The sequence below is a fragment of the Sinohyriopsis cumingii genome, chromosome 3 (assembly GCF_028554795.1).
Source record: "Sinohyriopsis cumingii isolate HCF-2022 chromosome 3, ASM2855479v2, whole genome shotgun sequence".
Classification (NCBI taxonomy): Eukaryota; Metazoa; Mollusca; class Bivalvia; order Unionida; family Unionidae; genus Sinohyriopsis; species Sinohyriopsis cumingii.
In genome coordinates this window covers 96,209,901-96,226,353 of record NC_142963.1, presented here as the reverse complement: position 1 = coordinate 96,226,353, position 16,453 = coordinate 96,209,901, and the positions used below count along the sequence as shown (strand labels likewise).

General features: G+C 36.0%; 1 protein-coding gene across 1 annotated transcript; it reads right to left on the bottom strand.

Annotated features, from left to right (window-relative positions):
* Nucleotides 1-280: 280 nt before the first annotated feature.
* On the bottom strand, nt 281-15,055 carry LOC149803333 (uncharacterized). Its single transcript, XM_089953036.1, has 7 exons — nt 14,984-15,055; nt 12,032-12,243; nt 7,455-7,520; nt 6,678-6,725; nt 5,420-5,462; nt 4,534-4,670; nt 281-3,772 (listed from the first exon to the last, which is right to left on the bottom strand). Exons 2-7 carry the CDS (start codon nt 12,240-12,242, stop codon nt 3,624-3,626), a joined length of 654 nt encoding a protein of 217 aa, XP_089809162.1. The 5' UTR covers nt 12,243; nt 14,984-15,055; the 3' UTR covers nt 281-3,623.
* Nucleotides 15,056-16,453: the final 1,398 nt, after the last annotated feature.

Sequence of the window (16,453 nt, the reverse complement as noted above, 5' to 3'; positions counted from 1 at the left end):
AATGGCAGTCATAAACTCCGGACATCATAATTTTTGAGAATATATTGCAAATTAAACCCTAACTTGAAAAAAAAAATTAAATTTAAATCAAAGGCTGATCTCATTTGTATTGTTCTGAGCCACGCCAATTTTGAGGTGCGTAAATATGAAACTTATAAAAGCATTGAGCAGATGTCAAAACAGGACCCAGTTCATGGAATACGAATGCCCCGGGGCAATGACCGAAACTTGACCTAAATTAAACACTTAACCGGACGTACAAAAAAATGTGAGATTCATATAATTTGAACATAATATATTTTGATCTTTTGTAAAGAACGTGGAGTAAATATTATGCACAGGAATATAATTAGAATTTGGTATGATATATCATGTATGTTCATATACCTTATATCATGAAATACCGTCAGTATGTACATATGCTTTATATCACGAAATAGCTTCAGTATGTACCTAACCCTTATATCTTGAAATACCGTCAGTATGTACATATGCCTTATATCATGAAATACAGTCAGTATGTACATATGCCTTATATCATGAAATACAGTCAGTATGTACATATACTTTATATCTTGAAATACCGTCAGTATGTACATAACCCTTATATCTTGAAATACCGTCAGTATTTACGTATGCTTTATATCACGAAATAGCTTCAGTATGTACCTAACCCTTATATCCTGAAATACCGTCAGTATGTACATATGCCTTATATCATGAAATACAGCCAGTATGTACATATACCTTATATCTTGAAATACCGTCAGTATGTACATAACCCTTATATCTTGAAATACCATCAGTAAGTACATATGCCTTATATCATGAAATACCGTCTGTATGTACATATGCCTTATATCATGAAATACCGTCTGTATGTACATATGCCTTATATCATGAAATACCTTCAGTATGTACCTAACCCTTATATCATGAAATACCTTCAGTATGTACATAACCCTTATATCTTGAAATGCCGTCAGTATGTACATATGCCATATCATGAAATACCGTCTGTATGTACATATGCCTTATATCATGAAATACCGTCTGTATGTACATATGCCTTATATTATGAAATACCTTCAGGATGTACCTAACCCTTATATCTTGAAATACCGTCAGTATGTACATATGCCTTATATCATGAAATACAGTCAGTATGTACATATGCCTTATATCATGAAATACCGTCTGTATGTACATATGCCTTATATCTTGAAATACCGCCAATATGTACATAACACTTATATCTTGAAACAACCACAGTAATACATATGCCTTATATTTTGAAATACCGTCTGTATGTACATATGCCTTATATCATGAATTACCTTCAGATTGTACAAATGCTTATATCTTGAAATACCGTCAGTGTGTACATATGCCTTATATCATGAAATACAGTCAGTATGTACATGTGCCTTATATCTTGAAATACCGCCAATATGTACATAACACATATATCTTGAAACACCCACAGTATGTACATATGTCTTTTATTTTGAAATACCGTCTGTATGTACATATGCCTTATATCATGAAATACCTTCAGATTGTACAAATGCTTATATCTTGAAATACCGTCAGTATGTAAATATGCCTTATATCATGAAATACCGTCTGTATGTACATATGCCTTATATCATGAAATACCTTCAGATTGTACAAATGCTTATATCTTGAAATACCGTCAGTATGTAAATATGCCTTATATCATGAAACACCGTCTGTATGTACATATGCCTTATATCATGAAATACAGTCAGTATGTACATATGCCTTATATCATGAAATACCGTCAGTATGTACATATGCCTTATATCATGAAATACCGTCAGTATGTACATATACCTTATATCATGAAATACCGTCAGTATGTAAATATGCCTTTTATCATGAAATACCGTCTGTATGTACATATGCCTTATATCATGAAATACAGTCAGTATGTACATATACCTTATATCATGAAATACCGTCAGTATGTACATGTACCTTATATCATGAAATACAGTCAGTATGTACATATACCTTATATCATGAAATACCGTCAGTATGTACATGTACCTTATATCATGAAATACAGTCAGTATGTACATATGCCTTATATCATGAAATACAGTCAGTATGTACATATACCTTATATCATGAAATACCGTCAGTATGTACATGTACCTTATATCATGAAATACAGTCAGTATGTACATATACCTTATATCATGAAATACCGTCAGTATGTACATGTACCTTATATCATGAAATACAGTCAGTATGTACATATACCTTATATCATGAAATACCGTCAGTATGTACATGTACCTTATATCATGAAATACAGTCAGTATGTACATATGCCTTATATCTTGAAATACCGTCAGTATGTACATATGCCTTATATCATGAAATACCGTCTGTATGTACATATGCCTTATATCATGAAATACCGTCTGTATGTACATATGCCTTATATCATGGAATACCGCCAATATGTACATGACACTTATATCTTAAAACACCCACAGTACGTACATATGCCTTATATCATGAAATACCGTCAGTATGTACATATGCCTTATATCTTGAAATACCGTCAGTATGTACATATGCCTTATATCATGAAATACCGTCAGTATGTACATATGCCTTATATCATGAAATACCGTCGAATACCTAACATATAACCTTGTATATTAAAACACGCATGATTTAGCTGCATGTCAAAGTAAAGAAATACATTTTGGAAATGCTATTTTTTTAATAAAATGTCATAAATGTGTATCCATACCCTGACCTTCCATAATTTTCTGAAATTACTATCAAGACATGAATTGATAGCAGCTTATATAACTACTTCTATGGTAATAACTGTATTACAAGATTAATGCATGTTGAAATATTGTAAGACAAAGTAAATAATATCTTTATATTTGTATATTTACATTTCATGTCAAGACAACAATAAAAAATCGTCTCTCTCACTGAGCAACAATAACCTTTTGTGTCAGTTTTTTCTTTATGTTTCCAATCATGTTCCGGCGAGAGAGAGAGAGAGAGAGTGTGTGTGTGTGTGTGTGTGTGTGTGTGTGTGTGTGTGTGTGTGTGTGATTTGGATTTTTAACGTAGCTTTTAAAAGTTCAGTCATATCTTTACGATGTCTGTGCAGTGTGGCAGTTTATAGTGATGTCTAGCAATGGGGCATCATGCCGCAGACACGTAGCATGATGTCCCACTCAGTGACACCAGGCCGACCAGTCCTAACACTAAGCTCTTAATGCTGAGCGCCTAACGAGGCAGCTGTTAGTACCATTTTCATAGGTCTTTGGTACGACTCGGCTGGGGTTCAAACCCGCGACCTCTCGCATTTACGGAGTGAAAGAAAGAGAGAGATAAAAGAAGAAAATTTCACAAACATTCGCACAATAGTTTTTTCTTATTTATAAAAAAATACATTCAATCTAAAGAACCTGGTCGTGGCAGGTATAGTAATTTTGGGGACAGAGTGGGTCACTAGTAAAAGTGTCCGTTCCTTCAGTCTTTCTAATTTCATTTATCCTTATGTTAGGTTGGGTGGTTTTGAACTTCTTTTCCTATTTTCATTTCCATAACTGAAACATTTATTAATCTTTATGATCGTCTCTCACAGTTGCTCCCGTGGGAAGTAATAAAGATCTTTCGTTATTGCGATCCTGGTTCTCAGGATTTACTGCCATCAAAGGTTCCTTTTGGCCCACCTTGAAATCCGATAACCCTCCATGTGCATCCGGCTCTAAATGGAAAAAATAACATATAATTAACAACACAATCACATGCATTTCATATCTCATATCAAAGCATGTGGTGGATACATACATACACACATGCATAGAACTATAAAAACATACACATATGCGTAGAACTACACACACATGCATATAAATATACATACATACACACATGCAAAGAACTATACACATATACACACATGCATATAACTATACAAACATACACATATGCATAGAAATATACATACACACATGCATATAACTATACATACATACACACATGCAAAGAACTATACACATATACACACATGCATAGAACTATACATTCATACACACAAGCATAAAACTATACAATACTTACTGCCTACTTAACCTACCGTAACTTGACCTTACATAACAAGACAACCAAACCATGACAAGTCATGATAAGATGCGAGACGGCAAAACAACACATGCCAACATGATATGCATATTTGAAATATTAATTTACCAATACGGTTAATGAGACGTAGTTTTAAAAAAAATAATTAATCTCAGGATATCCGTGTATTTTTCACTTTATTAACATGAATTTAGTTCCATATGTTAAAAAATAACATAAACATCGGAGACATTTGAGTACTATTTCTCATTCTTTTCATCTACTATGGTACTGGAACAAAAATTATCGTGAAATCCTCAGCTAATCTTTAGCACTGTGATGTACACCCAATTAATGTCGTTTTAACAGCCGTTTGAAACATTGACTGTAAAATCGCAAACTTACGCGACTCTTCCATCGATTTATTCTCCATTCCCGGAATTTGGGGATCAGCTGGATTGGTGCTATTCAATTTCCCAACAGTGACCTTGGTTAATTCCTGTGAAGAGCCTTCATCTTCATCTTCATCTTCATCTTTCGACCTGCAATAACAAATCAGTACCATGTTTTTATACTTCTTTCTTCCTTTCATCTTTTTCCATCAACACTTGCGCTGGATCAATATAGTTTATTCAGAAAACCGTAGTTCCCTCCAAGAAGACAAACATAAAAGTAATTGTAACTTATTTTGTCATGTTAAATACATAACACACTATGTGTTAATAATGTACCCTTACCAACTATATACCCTCATCTGTAGTGTTGATAACACTTAGGGTTTGTGTTATAAACTAGTTATTTTCAATATCATTAAGCAAATATCACCATGGGTCCAATTTGCATGTCTTTCGCAAACTAATATTCCATGCAAATTACGGCTAACGAAATTAGCTTTTAATAAACGTAAACGTACAATGTGTCGTGTATGTTATCCATCAAACCATTCGATTAAAAGTTATTAAATAAAAAGTCCCATGGTAATATTCCATGGTGATGAAATGCGGAGAGAGAGAGAGAGAGAGAGAGAGAGAGAGAGAGAGAGAGAGAGAGAGAGATTACTTAGGTTATAGACTCGTTACTAAGGGAGACACGCTTGGCTCACAGAAAAAAATCAAATGCGCATACACACAGAAACAGACTTTTATAAAACTATACGAGAACAAATTACAAATGCACTTTGCAAGAAAGATTTTGGAGGTTTTGAAGAAGTGAAGAGTAACCCATTGTTTTGCAATACGATTTAGAAACAAAGTAGTTTTGTAGAGAATCAAGAATATATGTATTATACTACCTTTTACTTCGGCCTTTACATATCTTCCTGCAGCATTTGATGACTGCAAATACGAGGAGAAATGATACAATCCCTATTACAACGCCCAACAAAATTGGCAACGGACATAGGAAGAAACAACAATCTGCAACAGAGCAAAGTGATAAACTTTTCAGATGTTTAAATTTCCGCTTAGGGCTCGGGGATGTTGAATAGACCCAACATGCATATCGTAAGAGGGAACTACAATGGAGGCAACCTTTATTAAGTGGGATGGGTTCTGTGATGATGTTCAAACTGATTTGGTCGTGGACTTTTTAAAACAGTGAAGTCGCCATGATGGTGCTGATATGGTGTTAACTGTTACATACATACATACATACATACATATGCGCGCACACGCACGCACGTACACACACGAACTCACGCACGCACACACACACGCACGCACGCACACACACACACAAACACACACATACATACATACATACATACATACATACATACATACATGCATACAGTTAGGTCTATTTTATTTAATTATTTGTTATTTTTTTATTTTTTATTCCATTACATGCTACTGTAAGGTAACTTGGTTACTGGATTTGACATTTTTCAGATATTCAGTTCAGTTATGTTTGACCTGACTGTTATGATAATAGAAAGGCTGTATCTAGTTTCTGACCTTGCTTCAGAAACAGTGGCGGTTCTGGTAAACAACTTTGTTTTAATTTTTATTTTAATTCTTTCCAAGTGTAAGAACCATTGATTTCAGTTACGGTCATACTGGGAGTACGTGACAATTTTCATGTAACAAACTTCGATTTCTTCTGGAAGGTTGAACTCTTGAACCCCATCCGGGAATCTGTTTTGCGTCCTAAGTTAGCCTTATACCTAATGTTTTGTATAGAAGTAGTCAGTGGGTTTGAAACTTTTGACACGTTAATTTGTGCTGTTGTGGCCAGTTTGGGCTGAGATTTTATTTTCTTCAAATTATTGGATTTCATTAGCCTGTAGATTCATTTGGAAACATGCCATCTGAGTCTGCGATCTCTACAAGTGTCAGTTTCCGGAAGTCAATTATGAATTATATATTGTATGTACCTTATTATAAAAATAATAAATTGTTGCCCCTCATTGTGATATCACCAACCTAAAAGTAAGCAATTGACACTGGGCAGAGGTCGTTTTGAACTGTACGTATCATATTGCAATAGTTTACAAATCTCTATTACTACTAAATAAATATTGGACCCAAATCATCAATTTGTAAAATTACCTCTTTGTGCTGACTGTTTATGTGCTTCAAGCTCTCTTCTTATGTTTTCTGAAAGAAAACAAAACACTCTTATAATCATTATTGATAGCTCTCTCTACCTCCAACTGATTTTGAACAATGTGATGATAGCCGATATATTTCTTGGTTTTAGACTGGTTTGGTAGTCATGGGCTGTTTGTCTGGTTGTATGGCAACTGAATTTTACAGCTCGCTGCATTCTTTTGCGCCACACACTCATTTGGTCTTTATAATACTTTTTTTAATTTTTTTTTTATAAAAAAAATTGCTGTTTTTTTATATTCAAAACTAAAAATATCAAAATATATTTTTTAAAAATTCTCAAATTGTTTGAACACTGCTGCACAATTGTCTTGGATAAGACTCTTCTAGGTTCAGTGGAAAGAAGATTTTACCACCCAAGGAACATGGGTTCAATTTTGGTTCCGTCATCATGACAATTTAAATGGATGAATGGGAACGGGTATATATTAACTTATTTTCAGATGCAGGTCGATTACTAAGTCACTCGTTTATGGTAATCTCTGCTGTGTTGTGTGATAAACTATGTTATTTAATTTTATTGCATAAGGTTTCTGGTTGAAACATAAACGGATTTAAGTGCTATTTTACTTATAGTACTTACATTGAAGTGATGGGGGTAATACCAAACCCAAACTCTGTAAAGGGCCTAATATAATATAATATCATTACATTATACAAATTAAATACACACGTCAGCTGAACTACATAGAAATATTCGGCACGTTATCAATTTACCTCTTGCACCTGTCAAATTAAGAATGGCGTTGTTAAGTCCTTCAATCAATTGATCTTTCATCAAACCTGTAAAGGTAAAACATCGGTATTCAAACAAATGTCAATTTAATGAACTTGTATATTTGTAATAGCACCCTATCGTCAAGATGAGACGTGGCCTTTTGTTTTCTCCACATGTGGTGCCGTAAGGTTTCGCAGCACTGAACACTTCCATGTTTGAAACAATAATCCAGGTAGGAATTATTAAATAGTTACCATGATTGATGCTAAAATAAGGAAATATAATGACTAGTGTATTGTGTTAATAATCATGACTTTACATAATCTTATTTTGGAAAACTTTTTCGAACTTAAAATACTAATTTCACCTTTATGTGACATAATTTTTACCATTGTGTTTTATTGTATTCTATCCTTCTCCTCTCCCACCGCATCTTCCATTGAATGTTAACTTTTTCTATTCACGATATGGACAATCTGAGTAATACGTCATTGTTGCAGTAAGCGAGACAAACATGCTAGTAAACTAAAATAGTCTAGCTAATTATAGCCATGGTGTAAAATTCCCTAATCTATAAACAATCGCTGGAGGGGGAGGGAGCTTTATCCAAGTGATCAGAAGACTTATGCATTTGTAGCGACACATATTGTCATGGTGAGACGCGTTATCAAATAGGCCCCACTCCCACCCAGCCTTCACTTGCGATCATATGTTTCGCAACACTGAACACTTCCATATTTGAAACAATAATTCAGGTTTGAACGGTCAAATAGTAACCATAATTTATGCTAGAAAACTCATCCGAACATGAATTACTCATTTCACCTCTGTGACATTATTTTTACGATAATAATTTATTTAGTTTACTATATTCTCTCTCTCTCTCTCTCTCTCTCTCTCTCTCCTAATTGTTCTTTCCACGATATGGCTAGTATGAGTCATAAGTCATAGTTGTAATTTGCGAGGCCATCATACTAGTCAACTAAAATAGTCTCGCTATTTATATCCATAGTTTAAAATTCCCTAATCTATAAGCAGCAATCGCCCAACGACAAAATAGTCCATTGTGTGTTGTCATGCTTTTGTTTAATTGCAATCAACAGATTCAGTCATTTGCTGATTTACAAACTGCTGTTGAAGTAAATAGCACAAAGTCGTGTCCAAATATCGAGTTACATTTTTCAACACACGCGCACGCACGCACACACACACACACACACATTGCAGTAAAGCTCGCCTTGAGGATGACCGCAAATAACACTGGACAACAAATTTTTACAAAAGTCATGTTACTGAAATAAAATTAGTCAATTCTTATCAATTTTTATGTGCTGAACACGAATATGACAGTCAAATTGCAAAATTGGCTCTAGTTTTTTTGTAATCTGCAAGAAATTAATGTTTACATAACGAAATGCATTCCAATAGTAAAAGGTCAACTGTAATAGCCTACCTATAAAAAATCAAGTCATTGACTACATCTTTGATTTCTTCGCCTGTCTCTTGTACAGCTGTTCGGGAGCATCTCTGAGGAGTGTCCAGCAGTAGTCAGCCAGCATTGTAGTGGACCATTTTCCCTGGTATCTTTGTTCCATTGTTGCGATATCTTGATGAAAACGTTCGCCGTGTTCATCACTAACAATACCACAGTTGCTAGGAAAGAAATCCAAATGGGAATGAAGGAAGTGAATCTTTAGAGACATATTGCAGCCAAGTTTCTTATACTTCATCAGCATGTCTTCTACTAGTTCCTTATAGTTTTCTGCCCTAACATTTCCGAGGAAGTTTGTAGAAACTAGGCGAAAAGCATTCCATGCTTGTTTCGCGTCACCTTCCAGCAAGTTGTTGAACCGGTCATCTTTGAAAAGCTCTCGAATCTGAGGACTCACAAAAACTCCCTCTTTAATCTTTGCTTCGCTGAGTCGAGGGAATTTTTCATGCAGGTATCGGAATGCTGGCAAAGTCCGGTCAATGGCTTTCACGAAGTTCTTCATCAAACCTAGTTTGATGTGAAGGGGTGGTAGCAAGATTTTCTGAGCCTCAACCAGAGTTGGGTGTTGGATATTCTTCTCTCCAATGGCTACATTCTGCCTGTGAGTCCATTCCTTCCTCATGTAGTGCATTTCCCTTGCTCGGCTATCCCACTCGCATAAGAAACACATGTATTTTGTATATCCTTGCTGCAGTCCCATTAAAAGGGCAACTACCTTCAAATCACCACAGAGGTGCCAGCTGTACTTGTTATACTCAATGGAATTCAGTAGCTGCCTTAAGTTATCGTATGTCTCTTTCATGTGGACAGCATACGCTACTGGAATAGATGGAAGAATGTTTCCATTGTGCAAAAGCACAGCCTTGAGACTCAGTTTCGAAGAGTCCACAAATAGTCTCCATTCTTGTGGGTCATGAGTGATTTTTAAAGCATTCATCAGGCCCTCAATATCGGAACAGAATATCAGATTACTTTCCTTTCTGAAGAAAGGCTCCAATTGCTGGTGGCGCTTTTGATATGCAGTAATTGTGACATCTTCTTCTAGAAGATTCCATTGTTGGAGTCTTGATCCTAGCAATTCTGCCTTGTTCTTTGATAAGTCCAAATCACGAATCAGGTCATTTAGTTCTTCCTGTGTTATTCTGTGTGGGGTTGATGATGCACCACAGTGAAAATCTGGATCACTGCATGCTGATGGACCAGGAGAAGAACAGGTCGACTCACCTTTGTCTTCGTCAGATGGATCAAGAGAATATTCTGCTGGAGGTTCTGGAATAGGAAGTCCCTCACCATGTGGAACTGGTCTCAATGCAGACGGAATGTTTGGGTAGACTATTCTCGACTTCTTTCGCTTCGTTATTCCGCCGGAAAGAGGAGGAACCAAGCAGAAGTAACAGTCATTTAGGTGGTTGCTTGGCTCTCTCCACACCATTGGGACTGCAAACGGCATTGATGACCTTTTGCAATTCAACCACTGTGAAAGCTGTGTTGTACATGTAGCACAGCATATATGCGGAGCCCAAGGCTTGTCTTGGTCACCAACCTTGCATCCGAAGTAAAGATGATATGCCTTCTTCACTTGAGAATCGATACTTTTCTTCTGGTTGGCAAATGTCACTTCCCCACAAATATAGCAAAAATTGTTCGCGGTATTAACACACTTTCGAGGCATTACTGTTCTTTATTGTACGTAAATGGATAAAATAATAAGTTTTATGTAACAGTAGCTTGAACTGTCTCGCACAACGTCTAAAATATTTTAAATGCTGAACCTATCTGATTGGGCTTTATATAGTACACTGCTTACGTCAGCTTCAGCAGCCGCCTGGCATTAGTATAATAGGCCTACACATGTATAGTACACTGCTGACGTCAACTTACTTCAGCAGCCGCATGGCATTAGTATTGCATTGCATCAGAAAATGATGCAATCAACTGTGGATGATGTGAGCATGATGGTATTATGCAATGTTACATCATTATTCCGGATGTTGCTGCAGTCCTACTGGAGAAATTTACACAGTGAAACATAGAAAATGAGGTATATGAATATCTTCAAAACGAGAGCCAATACAAATTTTTCACGGTTATATTCGTGTTCGGCACACCAAAATACTACAGATTAGGGCCTTTTCAAGTCAGTAATGATTTCACTGTTGACCAGTGTAATCAAACAGTTGTGTACATATTTAATTATCAGCCGTATGCATACCACTGTGTACATATTTAATTACCAGCCGTATGCATACCACTGTGTACATATTTAATTACCAGCCGTATGCATACCACTGTGTACATATTTAATTACCAGCCGTATGCATGCCACTAAGAGTTAGGTTCTTTTTCATAGAGGAGCAGCGGGTAGCTCACGTGCTAAAGCGTTGGACTAGTATATCAAAGTTGGCTAGTTCGATACCCACGGGGTCAGCCACTTCGACGTCCCCTCTGTGTGCTTATGAATGTCTTTTTGGTCTGATTTCCACTGCATGATATAGTTAATAATGGGTTGAAAGTTCCGTTGAAAACCAGCCAATTAACAGCTATTTTACACTCTGTATACGCTAAGGAGTACGGCCACATAATGCACGCTGATACACACCGACAGAATTACAGTAAGCCTCAACGTTTCGTTCCAAGAGAATGGAAAGAACAAATGGTGTGACACTTATTTTTATTTTCTTAAAAACCGACCCTTCATGATACGAAGATAGTTATTGTCTCCCCCCCCCCCCCAATCAAAATGTCCACATGATCCAAATATTGTACAGAATTACAATCGGACAATAAAAAAATAGTCTTTGTTCACAAAAGTTTTTCAAATGTCCACACGATCCGAATATTGTACATGCTTCCACTCGGACAAGAACATAGCCTTTGTTCACTCCAGTTTTTCAAATGTCCGCACGATCCGAATATTATAAAAAATTACAATCGGAATCATGGAGTATGTATAACCATTGTGTTTCCATATTGCTATCAGTGTAAAGGATCTTGTTACGATGAAACAAAAAACATACCTCTGAATAAGAACTGGAACACATCAGGATCATTATGCCCTTTGCAAATCTTTCATTTTATACTCACTGTCACAGTAGGGTCTACAGTCCTCAGCCATGGCTTCTGTATGACAATGGGTCTGCGTGTATTGGCACGACATGCATTTCCACTTCATCTGTATGAAGGCGCAAGTTTCGTTCCCTGCCTTACACTCCACTTTTGTAGGCCCTTCCCCACACAAATAAGCATATGCTGCAGTCATTGCAGAGAACAACACGATTTGCTCAATACTGTTCATCCTAAAAAAATATACAAAACCTATGTCTATTTTACTTCGACTCGTTACTTCTCAAATAAATATCAGCTAAGATATGATATCTTTAAAAATGTATTTTAGTACTAAGGATTAAAAATGATTAAAGACAAGTTGCGTTATTCTTATTTGTGTACTTTCCTTGTATGCTCGTGCGGCTTTGATACGTATGTTGATAAGATGAAACCAGTTCTAAGAAATCGAAACAATCAGATCAGTTATCTTCTTCCTAAATTACCTACATTGTATTTCTTGTACTTATATGTCTCCTGTCTGTTTATGTGTTTGTCTTCATTCTTGTCAGTCTTTCTGGTTGTGTCACTATCAAATCATATTTTACTATATGGCATCTTAGCGCCCCTACCCAAATAAATAAAATAAACAAAATTAAATAGGAGGGAGCACATTAGTTCTTGGCGTCCTCCCCTCAGGTCAACAGATCGCATGTACTCAACTGCCTGCAAGATGAAACCTTCATGCATTGATTTCAGACACATGATAAATATAATAGATTTAAGACATACATCGAGTCACGGTCCAGTGAGGGTGAAATAGAATGGGCAATGGGATGTACAGGTTGTTGATATTGTTTCAAATTTTCAAATTAGTTACTATACAACATTCGCATATATTTGCAAGGCAGCATTACTTTATCCTGATTATCTATAAAGAAAGTATAATTTCAGTTATTTATCTTTGCATTTTTAGAACCTAACTTTTAATCAACACCTCATAATTATTGTTGTGGGGTAGCGCCGTTCAGCCCTGTGCATACATATACAGTAAGCGTTTGTAATGCGGAGTTGTTGACCTGAGGGGAGGACACAAAAGGTAAAAAGCACCATGAAACCCCCAAAAAACGTAGATAGGAACATACAGCTACTTAAGGGTACCTATTTAGAACAGAAAACCATAAACAGGATAATAACTGGAAAAACTAAACTAGCAAGCAGTTTTGGAAGGTTTATAGGACCCAAACCAGCAACCATTAACTGCTTTAACTGCCACACTACCGAAGATCTACACCACGTATTCAATATATGCCCAAAATATCAACCCGCTCGGAAAATATTTATCAAAAACCAAAAAGAGATTGGATCACCACACACATACCCAGGGTTACTTATGGACTCTAATAAAAATAAACAATCAGCATATAAAAATATAAATCAATTCATAGACTCAGCAGGACTTAGTAACAAAATATAATTACTATCCCCACAAAACCAAACGACCCAGTAACTAGCTAAATAAATTTAGAAGCCACCACATAAAAAACCATAACATATCATTCAATTTTATAAAAGTATTAATAAATAATTCACTTACGAAGCACCTATAAAAAAAACTAAGGAAACCGCAAAATCGGATGTCCTAGATGTCCTTAACGAACCGTGTAATCGGCTAGGACTCCGGTCTCTTGCTAAATAATGTATAAATAACATTCAATCTCTAAAAACATCAATTAATAAATAACTTAAAGAGGTAATATCTAAAAAATTATAAATAACATAACGTAGGAAACACACCCTAAACACCTCGACTAGTAATACCATAATAACCTTGAAAATCTCTCTTCATACATGATATCTACTAAGAACCTCTATAAACAGCATAGAACATCCCCCCCCCCCTTTTAGAACATTTTGAAGAAGAAAAAAAAGGAAAAAAAATCTCGGAAAAAAAACAAAAAAAAAAAACAGGCAAATGCAACAAGAAACCAGCGATGTAAAGCAAGCAGGACCGTTCCCGAGCTCTCCTTCCCACTAATGACAGCCAACCATTCAACTGTAGGGACCTTTATGGACCCACAGATTGAGGCCAAACTATCAGGGTTCCTTGAATCCATAAAAGCCTGGGGGAGGTGGCACCATCCCTTCCCCAGGAACAACTAGCAGGCTGCGGTGCAGTCAGAAAAAAGTGGTACATGCACAATTGTGCGAACGCTACTATAATTAAACTCAACAACAACAAATGCGGAGTTGGATTGGATTTCTTAAAATAGAATCGGGATTTTTCTGACTGATTCTATAAATAGTGTGTAACGATGCTGCGTGTATGGTATCACTGACACTTGCACTTTACAAGCATAACATATTGGAAGTATATATCTACTGTGTATCTTTGGAGGGGTGGGGTGTATTTGGTGGATAAATATATCTAATAACCAACACGGGCAGGTGTAAAACTACAGCTTTTACTCGAGGATAAGGTTTTTCTTAAAGATTTGCTCTCGTTACCGTATAGTAGCGGTCCATTTCGTAAGGTGAAATAATAGATCGGAAAAGCTTACAGGCACCATAAAATAAAAAATAAAACATTTAAAGAAAAGAGCTGAAGATCCCGAAAACATGCACAATGCGAAAAGGATGGACGGGCGTACCATATATAGCACAGGTGTGATCAAGCAAGTCATACCTTTATTGAAACAAATATATAATTTTCATATAAATACCTCCCTCTTCCTGTGTCAGTAAAATACACTGGATTAAAAACGTACCTGTTTATGTTTTATATCATAATCTGAAATTTGTGGTAAAAGCCTTCCATTTTCATAAACTCTGTTAATGCAATTTTGCACTGAGTTATAAGATTCAATATCTACGTTTATGAATTAAAAACATAAGAAGCAATTTTCATTAATTCACATAAGGATAAAATCTTCTAGTTTAACACACACGAGCAAACTTAAGTTTTCAGCATAATAAAAAATAAGGAACTCTTACCTTATGTGTTGATTTACAATGCAATTTGAAATATCAATAGGAAACAACCGATTGCGCCACTTATATATTCCCCCCCCCCCACTTCTAAAATTGTCTCTAAATTTCCAGGACGATGTTAAATATAGATTTTGACAGAGGCGTGAAAAAATAACACATATGACTATTTTCATACAATGAATAATTTGCGTGTGATACAACCATAATTGTGATTCGGGAAAATACATTGATGACAGGGGTAGTGAGGAAGGCAATTAACGGTGTTAACAATTAAAAGGTTATCATATTTTGCTTGATGTTACACAACTATAATAATAACGACGAGAGATTCGTATCCCGTTTATTTCTCTGGAACGGGGGATGGGATGGCACAGTGTAGTGAAGGGCTTAGGAATAAAGGTCAAAAGCTAAAAAGCAAAGATAAACATTTTATAAAGGGTCCATATCTAGTTACTGCTACAATACACGAAATTGCAGAGACATAATGGACGTGATCCTATTATATATATGTAGTCCTCAAACAGTGTATGTGTACATGTAATTATTTCATCCCAAACGCAGGTGACTTGTTATCTTCTTTATGTGATTTAATTATTGTTTTAGTTTGGGATACTTGTACGTTGCACCATTCATATGACATCCACTCGCATATAATCTTGTACTTTTCTGTAAATCCAGTGTTGAATTGTGGACATCAACGAAGTTGTTCTCGGCATATATGGCTAGTTAGACGTTTAGAGGTGTCTCCTCGTAACGTTCGAAATACCTGCAGACTTAAAATTTTAATTTGTGTAAAAATAAAATTTAGTCGCGGTTCCTCTATTTTGTTTTTCCTAAAGAGTCTTTACCAAATTTTACACTCACCTCCTGGCAGGTATTTCCTATAGGTCGGCTTTCCTTTGCCTTCTCCTCCTTACCAGTTGTTCGAAGGCTGTGAACAATGCCCTAAGGTCTTTTGGGTTCCCAATAAGCAATATTTTTTAAACGTGTTTGTTCAGTTTTATATATTGTTGTAGTAGTTTATTATTTGTTTTTTCCAGGCTTTTGTGTGTAAAAATTTCCATAGTTGTTATTTATTTAATTATACCTAATTTTTTTTTAGGGTGAGTGTATGAGTGCCCACCCCGGTCTCTCTTCGTCCCCACCCTACCGAAAACATCTAGCGGACCGAGTTACAGCTCCTCCAGAGGCCAGGAGGTGGGGGTTGTAAGTCCCCTTCACCGCAGAGTTGTTGTTGCTGCGACGGAACCCGATGTGGTAAGTTTTGTGTTTTGTTTTGTTTGCTTTTTATTTGGGGATTTTGTGGGTGTTTTTTTTGGGTGGGGGGTGGGGGGTGGCGGGGGCTTTCTGAAATTCTAAAATCCAGTTAATAGAATTCTCCTTGTCATTCTTTCTCTCTTTTTTGCTCAACTGTTTTCATTTCTTAGCATTTAGTTTTGATGGTGTTATGTTTTCATCTGTAGTGGTCGTCGT

Excerpts from the sequence above, each read along its gene's own strand:
- LOC149803333 (XM_089953036.1), bottom strand. The coding sequence starts at position 12,242 with ATGAACAGTATTGAGCAAATCGTGTTGTTCTCTGCAATGACTGCAGCA. Across the intron at positions 7,521-12,031 it reads CTGTAGACCCTACTGTGACA|GTTTGATGAAAGATCAATTG; the intron begins GTGAGTATAAAA and ends TTACCTTTACAG. Across the intron at positions 3,773-4,533 it reads TAAATCGATGGAAGAGTCGC|AGCCGGATGCACATGGAGGG; the intron begins GTAAGTTTGCGA and ends TTTTCCATTTAG.